This window comes from Puntigrus tetrazona, chromosome 8 (genome assembly GCF_018831695.1).
Source record: "Puntigrus tetrazona isolate hp1 chromosome 8, ASM1883169v1, whole genome shotgun sequence".
NCBI lineage: Eukaryota > Metazoa > Chordata > Actinopteri > Cypriniformes > Cyprinidae > Puntigrus > Puntigrus tetrazona.
In genome coordinates, this window is record NC_056706.1 from 13,659,326 (window position 1) to 13,681,281 (window position 21,956).

Genomic DNA, 21,956 nt, shown 5'->3' on the forward strand with positions numbered 1-21,956 from the left:
AACTATCTACTTACATCAAAATATTGCAAAGCGCTTCTGCTGCTATTGTGGTGGGATATGGGTTTGGTTGGGGGCAGGTATGGTGGTATGGGTAGGTTTCAGGGTGGGTTAAGGTTAACCAATTAACCAAAGTTTCTTATGTCTTTTACAGAGGCAGCATTTATTGATAAAAAAAACACTTCAAACAGCGATAATATGTGTTAACAGCGTTGCATAATATTAATAGTGAAACACTTTTACTTTTGAATGACTAAAACATAATTTCTTGATTTATTTGAAATAGAAACATTATAATGTTGTTAATCTTTTGTAACGTTGTAATGTCTTTACTGTCACATTTGATAAGTTTGCCGCATCAATCCTGAATAAAAATTCAATTATCTCAAAAAAAACAACAAAATATATCAGTACTGTATAAAAAAACAGCCTATAACTAAACTGCAGTATACCACGTGAGAGATGAATTTGCACCAAACTAATGCAGAGTTTAAGTGATTATAATTTCAGACCTGCAATGTCTGGGACCCATTAGTTGAGAAACAGTCATTCAGAGTCACTTTCTGTTCCTGTCAGAAAAGAAGTAATAGTAGTGATGCAAACCAATACTTTCCCTGCCATCCAATAATTTAAGATATGTTACAAAATCCATTATTATGAAACATTTGTCATATTGTGGCATAATGCTTTTTAGTGCTTCTGGATCTTCCAGAGCATCTGAATCAGCTGTTTGGTCTTCTGTGCTCAGCTGTTTAAGCGTCACGCTAGCATGAACATTGATGATGTTTTAATAAACTGCGCTCTGTGTCATTCACACTGTCTGGCAGATGTAAATGTTTCCTCCCCTTTATTGTACCAGAGAGGTTCAGCTAGGGTCAACTAAGGCCCCTGGGAACCTTTAGTTTCTGAGGGTGTGTGTTGGGACATATGGGGACCGTTTAGGATGTGAAACAGTGAGGAAGTGAGAGGCTGTTGGTCTGTTGTAGTGACTTCATTATTGCTCACTTATGGTCAAAAGTATTTGAGGTCTGTTGCGGTCAGTAAATGTTTGAGGTCAGTAAATCTTTGTTTGACGTCCGTGTTTGAGGATACCCTCGACAGACTTTTCAGAGGGTTTTCAAGATCATTCACTGTAGAAAATGGAGATTTAAATAGATGGAAGAGATAAATACCGCTTGCAGTTCTGTCAGTTCACCTGTTATATTCTTCATCAGTAGCTTTATTTGTCTCTAAGGAGGATTAGAACTAAGAAATTCCCCTCCAGGCTGCCTGAATACTAATTAAAACTCTGTTAGTGGGTACGGATGACCTTGACGACAGGCACATCTGGAGAATAGCACATGAGCTGTATTAGCATGAGCGTGGAACATTAATGCAACATAACTTCAGTCACTTTAGCTGCATTTAGCCATTATCTCATGGAAATACTTTATGAGGGCATTCTAGAGGTTACATTTCTCAACAATATATATCTTTTGACCATATATAATATATATCTTCATGGTTATGTACTTTCTTATCGAATCATTATTTTTATATCAATATATTAAATTCTGATAACTAACCATGTAGTTTTTAAGTGAAACAAACCAATACATCAAATAATTAAAAAAAATCTCAATTCTATTGATTATATTTGTGCTGTTGTTGTGCTGTAGTAATATTTAGTAACTAAATGAATGATTTTTTTTCACCAAAGATGTATTTATCAAAAGTAAAATAATTATAATGTTATAAGACACCTGTATTTAAAATGAATACTTTTGAAAGTTCTATTCGTGAAAGTAAACTGGAAAGCAGTAAAAGTAATAGTTTCCTCAAAAATATTAAGTAGCACAACTGTTTTCAACATCGATAATAAAAGTTACTTAAGAAGCAAATCAGCATATTAGAATGATTTCTGAAGAATCATGTGAAACTGAAGACTTTTCAAAACTGTAATAATATTTTACACAGTTTTCACTATATTTTTGATCAAACAAATGTTGCCTCTGTCAAAAAAAAGATACTGCTTTCAAAAGGGTAGAGTACGATGGGAATATAAAAATGTGCAGTGAAATAAATCGTGAATCCAACTTTGACTTTGACAAACTCATCTAATGATATGGAAACTTAATGGCTTGATGGAACTGACATTAATTACATTATTAATACTTTTAAATCACGAGGCTCCTAATAGTGTATCTGTACAATTAATGAAACGCAAGTCAACACCACATTACTCACACACCTGTACTAAAGCCTTGCTATCGCTCTCTTACGTCAATGAAGGAATCCATTATTATGCATTGTAGTGTTAATACAGCTAATGCACTTTTACAGAGCAAATAAACAGCCAAATGCAGGGAGAACAAGTTCAGCCCACTGACCCTCAAAAACCCCTAAGACTAATACAGAGATCTCCCACATTCACAAGATCATCACTAGCAAGTTTAACTTCTCTGTCTCCAACAACGCTTTTCATACCACATACATATGTCTCCGTCTTCCTCCGTTTATTTTCCATCCTTCTCTCTCTTTTCATTCCTTCACCTCCATTCTTTTTCTCCTTCCATCTCATCCTACTGATTTATGATTTTTACCCACGTCTGGAAAGGACACTAGCAGCTTTCACATAATGAAAGGATGGAGAGAGTGTCCATTTGGACCAGGGCCAGCCGAACACTATGAGCTCATCACCATGGTAACCTTCAGAGAGATCCTCACCTTTCACAAGTCACTTCTGCTGTCATTGAGTTTTATGATGTGCATCTCTCTTTCTCGCTCATGCTTTTCTAAATGTGCATTGTCAGAGCGCAAGGTAATTTGCACGAAATCAACAAGCTGCCGAGAAAAGCCCTGACCCCTGAACCATAACAACTAACTGCAGTCCAGGCTGGCATAGAAAAGTTTATTTTATGTCATTAAAGGTGAAGGGTGTCATTTCTGACTCTAAAATGACCATTTGAACGCACATGTCTTCTTCCCAGTATTCTGGTGAAGCCACACTTAAAACTAAGTTGCAATTGAATTGGGTAACAAAAATGAAACTTTTATTTTAATACACATAGATATGCTGTTCAAAATAAAGAAAAAAAAAATACAAAACTTGAAGAAAGCACAAGCTCCAAAATCAATTTACGCAACAAATGAATGAATGAATGGATAATTTTTACTGTTTACAATCAAAAAAATCTAATTGAGGATGCTGATCTCTAATGACCCGAACTCTTGGATTTTAAGAGTTTATAAATAAAGTACAGAAAGTTTGAATTCGATTTAACCCTAATGAATCATGATGATCTATGCATGCAAACTACATTTTAGTAAATGTCAATCATAAATCAATAAGATATTTACGTTTATGTAAAACTTTCTGATCATTTAGTTCATCCATATACATATTGTTATGATTGGTTACACGCATTCTTCAAAATATTGTTTGTGTTCAGCACTAGTAAGAAATTCATACAAGTTCGGAACAACTTGAGGGCGAGTTAAATGATGACAGAGTTTTCGTTTTTTGGCTGAACTATCCCTTTAATACTAAATTCCGATGTTCCTTACCGACATTTTTTATTGCAAGGTCAATAAATAAAAAGAACAGAATGCACACATTTCAAGACGCTGACAATAGAGAGATTTTCACATTCAGGCCAACGTTTGCCTCCCGGCTCGATCTCACTGATCCACTGCTGTTTATTCTACCCCACTGCTCTTTTGTCATGCCATAACACACAAACTCCTCACCTGGAGCTGAAGGCTGACAGCACATCACGCTCCCCCACGGGCTTGTGCTCACCGCGAGTCTAAACCTCGCATCGGTCATGTTTCTGCTGCGCTGGCTCCAGCTTTCACATGTTGCACAAGTTCAGCAGAGTTGTGCAACACAGTCAGATCTGACAACAGCTGTCGTACTCCGCAAGGTCACCCTGAGCCCAAACAGACGATATTTCAGCTTATGCGCTGAAAAACAATCCAAGTTGCGCAGAAAGATGAACCTTTGAATAAACATGATTAAAGATGCTAAATATTTTTACTCTGAGTGCTGGAAGGCAATCACGCTCATACATATTTATAAAGCTACATTTCCATTTTCATTTCAGAGAAAGAAACAGAGTGACCTTAACTAGATAAAGAGAAAACTGAGCAGAATACACTAAGCTTGTACTGAGCATATATATATATGTGTGAGAGAGAGAGATCTCTATCTGATAAAGTAATGATGTTACTGTCCCATGCGATATTTACAGAGTTTCCAGGGTCAAAATAACTAAATATAAATGTTTTTCAAATTTCATTTTGCTGATATTTTCAGATGTTTCTCTCTCTCTCTCTCTCTCTCTCTCTCTATATATATATATATATATATATATATATATATATATACACACACACACACACACACACACACACACACACACACACACACAAACCTGGACAAGGCTATTCATTCTGGATTAAGGTTATGGGCCAGCTGGTTTTAAGCGATTGGTCTACTTTTTGCAATCACATACCGCAGCTTTAATGTAACTGCCTGAGGTCTAAAATGCCTCCTTATACAAAGAAATCACACGTATGAAAACATTTACAAAGGTTGACCTTAATGTTTCAGAGGCAGGGAGAGAGAAAGTGGCAGAGGGATTGAAGAGAGAGGTTTGGAAACGGTATGGATCAGGAAAAAGGCAGTGACCTTTCTTACTTCATGCACTCTGGAAAGCTTTTGAATACTTTTTTGACAGATCTGAAATAACGGCTCAAAACAGGATGTTATTCCTCCTCTGTCAATGACTTCACATGGCACATGGAAATATGACTAATAAAGCGCTCTAATGTGCTCCTGGGTGGTGCTGTAATTAATCTCATGCCTGGCCAAATCAGTGATGTTTCCAGGGTCATAATCGGGTTGATTTGAGCCTCCGCACATGTTCCAGTCCCTCACTCACACATGTCAGAATTTGGTGAGAATGCTGATGAAAAAGCAAAGCACCTGTTATAACCCATGAAATGACTAAAGGAACAAAATTTCCCACAGCAGCTAATGGATGCATTTATATTTACTGCAGTGAGGGACACAGAGTCCAACAGGAGGGGTCCTTGAAAGACAATATATGTCTCTCTTCGTTTACAATTGTTAATTAATGCTCAAGATTATTTACAGCCACAACAATATAGCAGACAGCTGAGATTTTTCTTTTACATTGCCATCCCTTTAGCACTGGATTAAATTGTTTTAATTTACACACACACACACACACACACACACACACACACCAAGCGTTCAACATCAGGCAATCTGTGTGGTGTTTCTCATCCCCTAAACCCCCTGTCTCCCTCTCTTTCCTCCTCCCTTACTACCCTTTGTTAGGTTCCAGCAGATGGATTTGGGAACAAAGAGTCCCCCTCCTTTGCCACCCTACCCCCATCACACACTCAAACACACAACACAACACACACTCATCACATATTCTGCAGGATGCTTCAATTCAGACCGATTTACTAGATAACAGCACCACTCTTGTCTGCACGCTTACACCATCTTTCGCTCTCTCTCTTCTCTCTATTTAGCTTTTTAAGTGTATGTGTGTGTGCGCGTGTGCGTGTGTGTGTGTTTTGGGTAGCAGGTGTATATAGATCTCTAGGTTCAGTGGGTCAGTCTCCAATAAAATCAAGAAGATTGAAGTCAATTTGCTCATTGACAAGCTGGAAAATCAACACTAGAACAAAACTGAGAGGATCAGAACCATCCCACAGGGTCTCTAGTCTGATCTCTAGATAGATCTGTTATTTTAGGCACAGATTAATGTTCCACATTTCCCTACTTGAGTATTTATATTAGTAATTCCTGGTTAGTATCACTGTCTCAAACAGTGATATAAATATGCATAATAAATACAATAAATGTAATTCATGTAAACTGTCACTTTTGATCAATTTAATATTGAATAAAAGTATTTATTTGTTTAGAAACAAATAAGGAAAAAAGAGAAAAAAAAAGAGGTTCACGTCAAAATTGCTGACCCCAATTATAAAATTGTTTTACTTGGCTGTTTGCGCTGAGGTGCACTGGCATGTTTATTTTATAAGGTGTTGGATGTTTTAAGATAAAAAATTAAAAAACCTTCTAGTTAGTTCTAGAATTGGAAGAGTTGTCTTGAACTGCATTGTGGATCTCTTTAAAGCCTGGCTGAGAGGAATCTCCAGACTCAGACACTTATTCTAGTGCTTTTGACTGTTCAAAGTTACATTAAATAAGAATTCTGCTCTACTTTCTTAAAAAAAATGAAATCCTTTAGGTGCTAGAGTTGACATGATGGGTTACACAAAAAAAGAAAATATTGTGCAAATGTACAGCTATGAAAGCAGAAGGAAATGTGATGAAATTGAGCGTCTAGTGTGTGGGAAGTGTTAGAGTGTGGTTTAAACGGGTTATTCAAGGTTTAGGATTTGAATAGATCGTATTTAACTAAGAGGCCCATTAGACGTGCCATCAAGAGCTTCTGCCTGGTGCTTCTGTGATACATAAAGGCACCTGCGTCCAAAACCCCATCATTTAACTCCCTCCCACCCAACTCCAGAGTCCTGTTAAAATATTGAGCAGGTACTTAAGTGTAATTTGGCTGAGTGCAGGCATTGCTGAAGGGTCCTTCATTCTCTGAAGACGTTTTGAGAAGGAACTAACGGCATCAATTATGAATGTAACATCTCAGACCCAACACAAAAAAGATCAGAATCAGCTGCATTTTTCTGCTGTTTATTAAGATCGTGAGGAAATTTGAACAGTAACTGTTAACTTACTTTTTGAATGACACTCTATATCCGTTATAATATTCATTGATGTTAAGAAATAAAAGCTAAGAATTTGCTAAAAACATTGGCTCTTGCAATGCATTTTTATTTAGTAAAGTCCTCGATTTGCCTTTTAAATAATTTTCGGACAATTCTTTTTTCAATTTATTTTGACATTTTTTGACAAAATTATCTTAAAAATTCCCCTACACTGCTTAGAAAAGTCGAAATAAATGAAAATCATTTAAATTTCAGTTCAATTACAACCAATAATATATGAAGAGTTCATCTGCAAAAACAAATAACTGTCAACAATTGTGAAAAATAATGTTTCTTCATTGTGCATTCCAATCAGTCTCAATCAACCTTCCTTTGGGTTAAACTCTTAATAAACTCTTCATATATGCGCCAAAGCATCTGAATAATGACTAAAAACCTTTAAAACGATAGAATGAGGTGTACAGAAAGTATAAATCCGAATTACTTTAATTCCACCAAAACCTGTTGCTTTGCACAGAAACCCAAGGGTTTGTCAGTTTCAGGCAGTTAGATGATGGACATGATGCTGTCAAAAAACTTCAACTTGAAGTGCTCTACAAACAAGAAAAATGAAAATCAATATCGCACGCTTTTGTTGACCAGACGCAGCCTTAGAGCAGAAACTCTCCTAGTACTGACAGAGAATACAGAAGGAGAGATGGAGGACAACGTAGAGTATAAAAAGAGCAACAGAGGTAGAAAGAGGGAACTTGAGTCTTGAGAGAGAAAGAAGGAGGGTAATTATGTGGAAATGAGCAGTCTCCCAGCATGCTTCTCTCCCTCAGCGATGCAGACAGGAGCCATTTGTCATCTGGCCCAAAATGGCATCTCTGGAGCCTGTTTTAGAGACTGAGGGATTGAGGGATGCTTTCTTTCTCTAATATCCTGGACTTCTATACTCTCTCTCTTTATCTTTAAACCCCTGTGCTCGTATCTCTCAGCCCCAGAGAGGCTCTACTATCCACCACGGCTGAGTGAAACACAGAGGAAGTGATGTGATTAGAGGTAAAGCCCTTCTACAGGTGTCAAATCTTCTTCACCGGTGACCTTTCCTTCACACAAAGATCATTTATTTCTGTCATCCCGTCCAATTAGAATAATTTACACTGCTCCAACACTTCTTTATTTCAGAATAAATTCATTTTCATTAACGTTAAATTAAATACACCTGCTAACCTGGTTAAGTAAAAATCAAATTGTCGTTATTTGGTCAATAATGAGACGCTAAAAGCGACGAAACGTTACAATTTGGATCATGTTAAAGAAGCAGAGAAAGCAGTAGGTTTTCTGGGTCAACATAGCCTGCACTTTACTTTTTATGCACAAGATGATGAAATACCAAAGAAAGAGTTTTCAGAAAGTCTTGATCTTGTACTGCTCAACAGGGAAAAATGTCGTAATTATGAACAGCAGAAAAACCCCCATAATAAACCTAATCCAGTTAATCACAGAGAAACATTTAAAGGAACTGTGCTGTTTTATGAAGTCACAAAACAATGAGAGAACGCAGGATATGAAGAATGAACACGAGAGGGAGAGAGAGACGGTAATGAGAATGAGGAAAGAGGAGGAGAGCATCTCCCACCGTGGGTTTTGTGTTTCTCCTTTGAGCAGGGCAAGAAGAACCTTCCGGATAAATGAAACCACAACGGAGGCAAAGAGAATCAGACACCTGCGATCAGAGCAACAGGAAGCATTCCAGAAAGACTGATGGAGGAGGAAGCAGGCATAGAGTGAGATAGAGAGAGTGATGGAGCAAGAGAGAGAGAGAGAGGGAGGAAAAAGTAGCCTCATCTGAGGATGAGATAGATGGAGATACTGAGTAAATCCCCCCCAAACAATAATCACTGGATGAAACCCAAAGCCTTTCATAGCACGCAGCAGGCAGACCTGATCTGGCCCTCTGGCCCGCAGGCGCTGGGGTGGGGGTGTGGAGGGAACCGCCTGTCCTGGGGCACTGACCAGATGCTCAAATGAAAGATCGGGATTTTTTCTCTTTGTGTGAATGAGGTTGGGGGGGTCACACGCAACCTGTAACATTTCACTTGTTGATAATTTCAGTGATTTTTACAGATTATTAAGATTACTGCAAAATGTAGATGATTATAAAATATATTTAATTTATAAACAGATAAATGTAAATAATTATTAAGATGAAGAATATCACATATATGTAAATATGTATACATACATGAACAATTGCATATAAATATTCTATATATGCAAACCATGAATAATATTTAGATTAGACAATAATATTGTATTCATATTTATATTATATGAAATCTGAAATATGCACATAAAGACAAAATTATTATCAATATAATGTTGTTTATTGTTACATTTATAATGTAATGTATATATAATGTACATTTGTAATGTATATAAAATAATTAACAGCTACAATAATTTGAAAAATATTAAGTTTGCAGATCTACTTAAATATATGCAAATACACACACACACACACACACACACACACACACACGCACACACACACACACAACATTAATATTAATGTGATTTAATCAGAAATGTAATGTAACATTTTCTATTAATATATTTTTTAATTTGTATAATAACAGAACAGGTGCATACATAAAAATAAACTGCTTTTATTATAAAATATTTTTAAATAATATTTTACCTAATATTTATAATTCAGTGCATGTGCTTATACAAAATATTAGAAATAGATAGTATGAATAATATTATGGCAATCTGAAATAATATAATGAAAATATACAAATTATCCTAAATATATGTGTGTAATAATTATTTTAGACAAATGCTCAGAGGGAGAGAAAGGGACAGCGAGTGTAGCGTGTGGTGTATTCAGACACTTCATTAAGTGAATGGGGGGCTGGTTTGAGAGACTCCCACTTGCTTTACATGTGAGCACAAAGACATAAAGAACATAAAGAAAGGGTGTAGCATACAGACAGATGCCGACATCATTCTGTCCTATGAAGCTCCATTCACAATAACTGTGACCTGCACGTATCATTGTGCACACTGAGAATGTGTGTGTGTGTGTGTGTGTGTGTGCGTGTTTGACATACTGTACTGATCTACTTCATTGATTCATAAAGTCTCATTCATAAAGATTCATAAGCATTTCTCCACATAACAGTTATCATAATTTACTACTGTCCAAAGAATCTGCACACAGTGTTATTAAAATTGGAACTAAATTTGGAATAAAATTATCTAAAGCTATACAGAAAAAAAACACCGATGACAAAATAATTGTGTTTGTAATGACAAGGTCAAGGGTTTTTCACCCAGAAAACCCACAGATGCACTGCTTTCTGCCAAATGCATATAACCGTAAACACACACGCATTCTAGTTGACACTGCAGATGTACAGAAGAAAAAAACGAAGTGAGTGCATCTTGCCTGTGTTTGACGTGACTGTCAGCGAGACAGACGGGACAGAAGACGCAGAACGGAACCGAACAGAATGTACGCTGGCTGTTGTACCAACTCATTTTAAGACTGTGACATTTCAGGCCTTTCCTTCTCTTTTCCCTTTCTTTCTCTCTCTCTCTCTCTCTCACAGAATGGGGGTGTTCGTGAAGGGGAGGGAGCGTATCAGAGGGGGGTCTGTCTGTCTGCGTGTGTGAAGGCACAGACGGTTCAGTAGTAATGTGATGTGTGTCCCGAGGGATGTTTGATGGATTAATGCTGAGCAGCTCCATTGCGATGTACCACCTGATCTCACTCCCACCGTCTGCCTCTATAAAACCTGCCTGACTGCTGATCTCAGCTAGTCTCTCAGTCTCTCCTCTCTCTGTCTGTCTGTCTCTCTTTCTTCCTATCTCTCTCTCTCTCTCTCTCTTTTCTCTATCTCTTCCTCCTCTCAGCCGCCTCCGCTGCATGGCCGGGAGCTATCCAGTGCTGAACAAGTGAATTTTTTCTTTTTTTCAGCAGCGTAAGCGGGTGTATGTGTGTGTGTGTGAGTACAGTAGCAGGCACACACACACACACAGTGTTGTACCATCAGACATCTCTCTCTTCTCCTGCGTGCTCTTCATTTTTTTCTTTATCTAGCCGCTGTTCTTTTTTTTGTTTTTTCTTTTTTTTAGTTTCTGGGACGTGGATCTTTTTTTTTTATACACTGGATTTCATTCGGGACGGTTTTCACCGGGATTTTTTTTTCTGTCTGCGGCCGATGTGAAGGATTTCTGGTGCGTCTGTGCGGCCGTGTGTGAACCATGCCTCGCTCATTCCTGGTGAAGAAAATCAAACTGGATGATTTCTCCTCGTCTCCCGTATCAGCGTCTAACCATCATCACCATCATCATCTCGATGACTCCTTTACGCGCTCTCGCTCCAGCCTGGGCGTCCGGCTTTGCGATAATGGTGAGTGTGCTGCCTAAACGTATTTTTCAATACAGATACAGCAGCTTCACTTCATGTGCTCGACGTTCCCGAATGGTTAGCCTACGATAAATATCTGTAGTGTCTTTCGAACGTTTTGCGTAGAGTCCAACAGATGTTACATAAAGCTTTCCGTTCTGTCGCGAACTAATCCGTAAAACCCTGCATCCTTTCACCCCCAGCCCCGTCCTCCATTGTGCCCCCCAGACTTTGTTTGTTTTTGTTTTTTTGACTCACGCCGACACAAATCAGGTCACGCAGCGCGATCAGCTTATGAGAATAAAGCCGTATGAAGCGGGCTCGATACCAGTTTGTTGTGTGTAACAGCTAATGCTAACGCTAACACGCTGCTTTGTGGGGCTGATGTGTTTGTCCTTAGCTCATACTGCCCTTGAGTTTCGGTCCAAACCCTCCCCCCTCCCAACAGCACTCTCTCTTTCTCGCTCTCCTCCCCCATCCTCCTTTTCTGCCTCATCTCACTATTTCTCTTTTTCACTCTCCTGCTTCCGGGTACATGAATCTAAGTGGTGGAGGGGGAGGTAGGGTTTCAGCCATCATTGACGCCACTGGAGACATCCGAGGACTGTACTGTATGGCTCGAAGGAGAACGGGGGAGATGAGAAGAAAGAGAAGCTGGAGGCAGAGCTGACTTTTGTCACATGATGCAGCACAATAGGGCACATAGCATCACGCACACAGAGTAAAGCCCAGCATCCCTGAGCGGACATGATGGGACAGGCTGAGCTAAACTAAGCTATTCTAGAGAGACTAAAGGGAGTCCAGAGAGCTCTGTGTCCTCACAGACAGATTTCGGCAGCAGATGTGTGGCTCTCTCTGCCCTGCTATGGTGTTTTTCACAGATAAGCGAGATAAGACATGAGGGATATCTTCCCACCTGTTACAAAAAACACAACAGACTGTTTATCTGTTTTTGGGTCATTGCAAGATTACATGAACTTTCAAAGCTGGGCTGCTCCTTTTAAAATTACATTTATGCTGTTAATGAATATTGCATTGCATTGTATTTTCAACATTGGAAACACGCATATATTCTTTGTTTTACGCCTATTAATCATGTCCCCTTGATTGTTCTGTAGAGTAATTTGCATACAGATCCTGTAATTGCACATTATCCATAAAAACATTGTTGCTGCATCTTAAAGGTCGAGCATCAGGGCTCTTTAAACAAAGGACAAACTCCAACCTTCCTGATAGCCAATGTTCAGTAACCCTAAAAAAATCACATCAACATTGTTCTAGTCTATTAATATTCCTAAATTATGCATAGTTTCTTATATTATAAAAAGAAATAGGATTATATTCAAAATCATATTTAATTCTGTGTAGTATTAGTTCTATTATTTCGAGCTTGGTCATGTATAATCATAACGTTAATGACACTGTTATTTTATTATGTATATTGCATTACTAAATTACTTATATTATTGATTTAATTACTACATTATAGTCATATTCAGGTTATTTATTCTTCCTTTCTTTCATTCTTTGCTAATAGCACAGTTTTACTTTGGTAACAATACCTATAGTCAGATGTTTTGACAGAAAATATGATTATGAAAAACCCAACATGCGGGTTTTGACAACACATAGACAATGTAGTTTATATATACATATATATAGTATATATATATATATATATATATATATATATATATATATATAAAATAACATCCTCTCAATCTCTTTTCTGATCCTGTTGCTCTTTCTCCTGGCCAGCTGCATTCATTATTGCTCTTTGCTGTCTTCGGTCTCACTGTATAACTAGCTTACACAGATACTGCACTGCATTAAATGCCTTTTGGGTTTCCCTTTTAGCACATAGATTTAATTATAAACATTTTGTTGAAGACATGGCACCTTGGAAGGTGTATTATGTCGGTGGAATTCCAATGGCAATAAACGCGTCTGAGCCCCACGGCTGCCAGAAATCCTTTTAGCAGCTCCTGAACGACCCTCACGATGCATTAAGACTCGCTCTTCATGGTCAGAGGGCTCCATAATCAATTTAGAGAAGTTAGGAGGGAGTTTATTTGCTTCAGCAGATAGAAAGGTAATAAGATGTCCTGTATTAGGAAATACATTTGTAATATACTTCAATGTTTGGAACAATTTCAGTATGTTGAAATCTGGGAAAGAGATTCGGTTCTTTTCAGAGAGAAGTGAAAGTGTTTTGTAAAGTCCAGATTTCCTTAAAACGGTTTAAATACGTTTGTAATGTCAACCTCTCTTTACTTCACTTTACTTACTGTCCAGATTATGGACAAATAAACACAAATCTCTAAGGAAGCCCTTGGATAATCTCATCAAAGCAAAAGAGACTCTGAGTGGCTTCGTCATCTTAAAGAGAGAAAGAGAGACACTTATGCTTCCACCAGAGTTAACCTGCTTAATTAGCCATTAACCATGTTAAAACCCTTTGGGTCTCAGTCTCTCACACACACACACACACACACACACTTACATGAATGAGCCATGCAGTAGTCTACAAATAGCCATCAGATACTATGGAAGCTCATTTGTACTTCAAAGTAAAAACAAAAAACATAACAACATTACAATTGTGAGATATAAAGCCATACTATGAAATATAAACTCTCGTCAGAGATACAAAGTCACATTGCGATATGTGAACTCTCAATTGTGAGCAAAGAGTTATTATTGTTAAAACACATTTTCAATGTAGAGATAAGAAGTATTATGTCAAATTAAGTAAAAAATGACGAATAAATGAATAAAAAGCTTATTGGCAAATCTGTTAAAAAAAATCTGTAGCAAATATAGTAAAGAAAAAATGGTTTACACCCTAAAAAATATATCACTAAAAAAAGTATTCACACTCTTTTAATAAAAGTTCCAAAAGGGCAACATTCACAGCATTGACACGCTATTTTGGGCTTCAGAAAAAAAACATTTCAATGACTGGTGCTTGAAAGAACCTTTGTATAAAGAAAACCTTTTTTCTTCCTTTTTTGAAATGGAAATGTTCCATGGATGTCAAAGGTTCTTCAAAGAAACACAATTGGTATTTGTCATTGCGCTTGTACTCCTGTTTTGTTGTATCAGAAATTTACATTGTGTCTGCATTATACATCACCTGTGTCTTTAATTGCTTTACACCTGAAGTTCAGTGTAAAGTGAAAGGTCATTGAGTTAATAACCTATTCATGTTCTCTTCTCTGACGCAGGCTACATCCAGGATTACATCAGCTCTTCTGAATACACAGAGGAGAAGCAGGCCGACATGAAGCTGAGCTCGGATCCGCTGTACTCCCCGGTCAGCAGCGGGGAAGGGGAGTACTGCCAACCGGACTTGGAGCACCCAGACAGCCCCCAGTCCGGCCTCACGGCCCGCGGATACTTCAGCAGCGAGAGTGAATCTCTCAGCGAGGGCTACACCATGGACGCGTTCTTCATATCTGACGGCCGTTCGAGGAGGAAGGGAGAGGTCCCCGAAACAAGGAAAGCCGCCGATGAAGAGAAAGAAGTGGCGGCGGTGAGCAACGGAGGTCCCCGACACACCTGCAACGAATGCGGAAAGACCTACGCCACTTCATCCAACCTGAGCCGACACAAGCAGACCCACCGCAGCCTTGACAGCAAGATGGCCCGCAAGTGTCCCACCTGCGACAAGGTTTACGTGTCCATGCCGGCGCTGGCCATGCACATCCTCACTCACGACCTCAAGCACAAATGTCACGTGTGCAGCAAAGCCTTCAGCCGGCCCTGGCTGCTTCAGGGTCACATGCGATCGCATACAGGAGAAAAACCCTTCGCCTGCGCCCACTGCGGGAAAGCCTTCGCCGACCGGTCCAACCTACGAGCGCACATGCAGACGCATTCGGCCTTCAAACACTACCGCTGCAAGCGCTGCAATAAGACCTTCGCGCTGAAGTCCTACCTGAACAAGCACTACGAGTCCGCCTGCTTCAGAGGCTCCGGAGACGAGGACGAGTCTGGCTCCGAGAATTAACAAAACAGAAAGGATGAAGATGAGTTAACGCTCGCGCAAAATTCTCCCCACAGACTCCCTTCACAGACCCCACTTTCCCTTTTTTAGAAAGCAATATTTTCACCGAGAAAAAAAACCAAACCAACCCAATAATAAGAAGACAATAATGAATAGATGCTGGATTTTTTTCTTTGGTAAAAAAAAAAAAAAGACCCTCTCATATAGACACGTACAATTACGAGGCCTGGCATGCAAATTTTTATGAACATAATAATATTAATAACAATAGTAATAATATTTAGATTCCTGATGTTTTATAGTAAATGAAAAAAAAAAGACATAAAAAAGACAGCAACAGGTTTGTGCTTTTTGAGAAATGAAATCAATTTGTATTTTTATGCTGCTCTTTTATTTTGAATTCTTTTGCAACTGCCAACATGAACTTTTTATGAAAATGTGAATAATGACAGTATTTGCAAAAAAGAAAAAAAAAAGAAGATTGTAGACCTCTGAAAAGGTACAAACTTTTGTTACATTTTTGGTATTTTATTTATAATTGTTATTTTTATATTCAAAGTTTCCTGCAGTTTCTTGGTTCCATTATTTATTTGTTTATTTATTTATTTATTTATTGTGCCAATCATGTCCAGTAACTAATTGAGCAGAGCGATCTTCACTCTGTGTTTACCATACGGAGGAAACAGCACTCAAGACTAAGCATTTCAGTGATCTCCAAACATTCGAAACGTACAAAATACGGACGACAGGGACTTTCAACAACATCTCTGCTCGCTCTGCTGGGCTTCCTCACACTAAAACAGACTGCATGTGCTCCAGATGCCTGGAGCTCCGCCCCTTGTCTTCCTGCTCCATGATTACCTCACCCAGAGGCAGGTATGACCTCTAACCTCTGCTCTGTCCACGCTCTCAAAGCGCCCATCACACAAACCTCATTTCTACCATTCCAGTATTGTTGTTGAGTATTTATGTATTTATTTATGCACTATTTTCATTTTCTTATTTATTTCACGTGTATTTATTTGTGTACCTATTTATCTACTTATTTATTTATTTATTTATTCGGTTGATTATTCTCTGTGTTATTGGATACTGAACTGCCGTTGACCTTTTAAGATGCTGCTCTTTAATGAAAATCTTTATATGCATGATTCAGCTGTAGAGGGATTTTATTCTTTTTTTGAGAGGGACGGTATGCAGTGTTTAAAAGCAGATGAATTCAGGTGTGATGCTTTGTTTAATGGGCAATAATTCTTCTTAGGTACAGCAACTTGTATAATCACAGCTGTCCTGTTAGCAGTCAATGTAGGGCAATAAACAAAAACCTCCTTAATATCTCAAAGGTCATTCTCTCCATTTCGTCGTTTCTAGAACTCCATTTCTTGCTAAGACCATCCAGAATGTCTACATATGGCGTGTATGTGTGACTCCACCCATATCTGTGACATCACAGTTCATCTCATTGCCAAAGGCCAAACAATTTAGTCATCGAGAAATCTTTCACATGTGAACATCAACAAAAAACGTACATTGCTATATTACTCCCTGAAAGTGCAAACTGAACTCGACAGATAATAAAATTCTTGTTCTTTTTGTACTTACAAATTTAAACATTTTAATAAGAAAGTCAGCAGCAATAAGCCTTTTTCTAACTGAATTTTTACTATTATCACAGACTTGATATTACCGTCTTATGTCTCAGCAATATTTTTGAATGAAATGATAAAAAGACTAACCCACAGCATGACATATTTCATGAATTTGGCTTTAGCTGTCCAAATAAATCCCATCATAAGCTGCGGCCGCCAGACGATGACATGAATATGACAGAGTTTCAGTGACATGTGAAATAGAAGTCCCAAATCCTAGATCCAGAAATAATGACACCCCCTGAACGGCCAATCAGGATGGATTATTCAGTGTTTGGGAGAAAGGAGTGCTGGGTTCAGGACAGAGATGAAACAAAATAGAGGCTTAATGGCAGCATTGATGAAAATAGCAGAGCATATGGCGCCAATGTGCCGCTGCCTGTATAATAAAGATCTGAAAGATGTTTGGAGATGAAAGGATGAGAAGTGCAATCAGAATGCGACAGTGTAAATCGGCTGTCTCCTTGCTGCTTCTCCTCTGAAGCAGAAAAAGCGGAAACAAAACTGCTTATTTTGATATAAAATTAAATTTAGCACCATCACGAGGAATGAAACCTTGCACCAGGACAATATGCATCAGCATATGCGATGCAGCTCATGTCAAAGAGAATAGAGGCTATGTCCACTCCCCTAAAGGGTTAACAGGTGTTGGTGGACAGACAGTAGTCTGAGAGCATAATTGAGTCTGAGTTTGACCTTGTGAGGAAGGTCGAGCAGCACCAGCCAAAGGCTCTGTCAGCGTTTTGCATATTGTAAAAAGGACGGCACAATCTCAGTAATGGGCCAAAACCTGTGGGGAATAGATAATGAGTTTCTCCTCCCACTTTTCTTCTCCTCTTCGCCTCTTTTCCACCCAATCCTGACCTCGTACAGTGGCACGCTGCGTCTCACGTGCACTAGCAGAGTTCTGCATGGTATTTCACACTCACTGCTGATGGACATCAGTGTCAGAAATATAAAAAACAACTATTCAAATTAAAATATGCACCGTCTGGAAAACATTTTCGGGAAAATGTTTACTCGAAAAATTAATGCTTGATCACCGGTAGGTTGATTACAAACATAAATCATTACATTTTATAAATATACAAGATAACGTGACTTTTTTTCAAGTATCTTATTCTAAACTAGACAGACCAACGGGAAAGAACATTATACATATATAAATTCCATATATAATGGAAAGTATAATGGCTTTCACAAGAATATTAAGCAACAATATAAACTCCAATACTGATAATAAGTAAGAGTAAAGGCTGAAATTTCAGATTTGCCATCAAAAGTGACATTTGACAATACATTAATTTGAAAATAGTTGTAAAAATATTTCACAAATACTTTTTACAGTATATTATTGTTCAGGAAAATGCAGCCAAAAGACTAAGAAATAAAAAAATTGTACTTTTGAAAGGTAGCGTATATGTAAAATAAACTAATGTTATCTAACAGATATATCATGTAGAAGTGTCCTCTCATTTTAAATATCTGTAGCACATTTTGTGGTATTCTTGCTAAAAATCCTATTAATTTCTGACCCTAATGGACATTCATCCTGCTTTTTTTTCCCCCTAAATCATCCCTTCATATTTCTGACACACCCACAGCTGCGAAGAATCAACAGACTATCTGTTATGAATATCCATCTGGATATTTTCCATTGTAATAAGGCTTGAATTTAGAGTCAATTCTAATTATGCAAAGCTTGATGTAATGTAGATGAGCTCTTAAATACTATTCCAAAGGACTACCACCATCTCTTTGTTTTAAGAAAAAAAACATTTTCCGCAAATGTTCAGAAATGTGAGATAACCGAAGAAGAGACTGAGAAAGAGAATGCTTTTTTTTGCCTGTTTTTCCTAAAGCAAGTGTAAATATGTATGTATATAGATCTCAGCAATAATGAGACACCGCATGCGAGCAGATCCCTTTGCTTTTACCTTTTCTGAGCCGTTTAACCCTGGACAGGCTGAACAGGATCAGGGACTTCATTAGCTCATTACTTGCTGTAGCTACCAGCAATATTAACAATGCTAATCATTCTCTCTCTGTTCACCGGGATCTACACATATTTCTTTGTCTCGGTCCCTCTTTTTCTCTCCTGTTTTTTTTTTTTTTTTTTTTGTGGAAGTGCCCAGCCTGGCTGAACAATAATATGAAGTGCCAAAAAAATAAAGAGTTATTTCCATGACAAAAGCCTTCAGCATATGGTAGGCAACTCACAGCCCTCCATATGGTCCTTGAGAGATTTCAGATTGTCTCTCTTCTTTTCCCTTGCCTTCTCTCTCTATCTTCCTGCCTCCCTGTGTAAAACCGTAAAGATTTTTCCACTTCTGATGTTACATTTTGCCTGTTATGAAGGGTAAAGCCAATAGTGATGTTTATGAACAATAAAATCAATAGCACAAGCAGTTTGTTGCCTCTTTTTTGTTTTACTAAATGTTTCACTTTCTCTTCATTGAAACATACTGTGTGAAACGTACACTGAAAGTGCTTTTAGATCCCACTCACGGACCCCTGATCCCAGTTTGCATTAGTAGAACTGTGCTCGTAGTCTGTACTTCTTACTCTTGGACGGATATAAATTCTGATCACAAGCACAAGACTACAGAGTCACAAATCAAAAAGAATGAACGTCGTCTTCCTGTGTTACTGCCTGACAACGCCTACCCATCTCAGCAATGGCGCTGCTGTTCTGGGAACAGCTTTTCCTACAAGCGTCGGTGCTGTAACTATCATTGGAAGAACATTCAAACTGTAATCAAGTCAGCAGCTGAAGTCACTCTGAAACCTGGCGCACATGCATCTGTCCCTGTGCTGTTAAGGCAGTCCAAGTCATTAAATGTTAATGAAACATTGATTTTATGTTACACTCTGGCCTTACCAAGATGCAGCACTCAAGAGCTGAATGAGACTGATTACTGATGCTGAGGAAGAGGGAGACTGTCATCAGGACATAGAGGAGGACTGATGTCTCAGAAACAGGAAATACGAGTTGACCATTATGTCCTTCACTGTCCTACAGTGTTTTATCGCGGCTTCGGTTTCTGTCTGACCGATTGATTTAATGGATGACATTGCTATTCATTAACTGGTGCTTCTATAAATGTAAATATAGGATATGTTCGGCTATTGGTTTACTGCTTTCATGTACAGGCACAGTCATATATTCCATAAACATTGATTGAGAAAAAAAACACCCAACAGTCAGAATATGGGTGATAAATATGTTTTTTTGTTAACCAATTTGGTCCCTGACGGTCTCAAATACTCGGTTTTAAACCGTTACACTTGTTAGTTAGTACAAAATGAGTCACATCTATTGAACATTTACCTTAATATCAACTCACAAATTAAGACTTGATTGCAGTTGTATATTTTTTATAACTGTTTATGTAAAGTTGACATTTAATTGACATAATAAATCATTTTTTCTTTCTTTCTTTTTTAAATATAAAATTGGTTTTATAAAGCGTTATTTACTTTTCTTTGTCCTTCAAGAAATCCCCTATATTTTTATTTATATTTATTTATCTATAACTGCTTTTGAAATCCGTATGGCTGTTTTGAGTGAATTAAACTTAATTACATTTAAAACCTACAAAGTAATTATTACATTATGTCACATACATTTTACTACATTAAACAGAGACCTATATTTCATACATTCGCACATCCTTTCTTTTATGAAGGAATATAACATTGCTCCGGGTTTAGTAGTGAGTATCACTCAGAATAAAGAGGTCAGTGTAACTGAAGTCTTATTGTGGTGATGCTGCCATTAGATTTCATAAGAATCAATTATTAAACACCATCATCTGCAATATTGAACATGCAACCCTAAACCACTCAACTCTCACTGATAACATGCTGTCCTACTGAGCTTTACCCTTTACTGGCAAATAACGATGAGGTTTTATTTGCTATCACTGATTCTAATGCAAGAAACAAGAACAATATAAAAATAGAATTCCGGTGTTTAATGCCTTCATATGACGAGATCCATGCAGTGTCAATAATATATGCAAATGTGTGTGCGTGTGCATATGCTCTGGCCATAGGTGCGTTTAGTAGGCTACAGTAGTTACTGATTACCCTTTAAGAGATAAGAGCACCTAATCCTACCCTGACTCACTTATACGCGTGGGGATATTGACCAACACAATGATACTGCTCAGAGTTTCTCAATCCTGCTCCCAGAGGCCTCCCAATACTTCACATTTTAGAAGTGTCACTTGAAACAACTCATTAGTAAAGTGCTCCATCAAAGGGTAAAGGGGATTTGGATGGATCTGGTGGAGAGACACTGTAACTGCACCAGTCTGTTGACAAAAAACATCTTTTTTGTACCTTTTTTGCGTTTTTTGGGGGGTCTCAGGAGTAGAAGTTATCATATAGCGTAGAATGAAAACTACAGCATATATATTCTTTGCATCCCGAACTGCTACCCTTTTTGACAGTTTTATATGAATGGCTGTGAATGTGCCATTAAATCTTATGGCGTATGACAGCACCACAGCATCTGATCCCAACACCATGGTATCTCCACATCTTTTTAGTTAGGGACAGATAATATAATTTTGGCTGCATATTTGGATGTCATTACTTACTTGGTACTGTCCTTTGCTTGCAAAACTTCATTGATGCAACAGGGATTCTGATGTTTGCCTGCCATCTGCTGCTTATTATGTTTCACTGCAGTCAGCTTACTACAGTGTACCAAATATCCTACAATCAGGAGCAACAATATTATTAATGGTTCTTGTAGACAAGGGAAAAAATTATATATGTATATGTATATATATATATATATATATATATATATATATATATATATATATATATATATATATATATATATATCTTTATTTGCGATAACATTTGTCAAGATATTACTTAGTGATCCATTAATTTATTCATATTTAATGTATTTAGCTCGTAATTTGTAGTTATAAAAATGTCATAACTTGATCATTTACTTCACTTAAACTCTGCCTATCTGACAATATACTGCAAGCACACATTCAGATCTGACTCCATCCAATCAGTAACTGACGAATAAAACTAGGTCTCTGCCCTGCAAATTTTTTTTTTTTTTTTTTTTTTTTAATTTGTTTAATTTGCAATACAGAAG

At 37.7% G+C, this 21,956-nt stretch overlaps 1 protein-coding gene and 1 long non-coding RNA gene across 2 annotated transcripts in view; one reads left to right on the plus strand and one right to left on the minus strand.

The window, feature by feature from the left end:
* Window positions 1-21,956, minus strand: part of LOC122350567 — a 62,465-nt gene that overhangs the window by 39,334 nt on the left and 1,175 nt on the right. Inside the window, exon 4 of the long non-coding RNA XR_006251607.1 lies at window positions 21,433-21,550. This is a non-coding gene — a long non-coding RNA (uncharacterized LOC122350567). The remainder of the gene's footprint in view (window positions 1-21,432; window positions 21,551-21,956) is intronic.
* scrt2 (scratch family zinc finger 2) lies at window positions 10,456-19,233 on the plus strand. Its single transcript, XM_043247172.1, has 2 exons — window positions 10,456-11,170; window positions 14,395-19,233. Exons 1-2 carry the CDS (start codon window positions 11,023-11,025, stop codon window positions 15,177-15,179), a joined length of 933 nt encoding a protein of 310 aa, XP_043103107.1. The 5' UTR covers window positions 10,456-11,022; the 3' UTR covers window positions 15,180-19,233.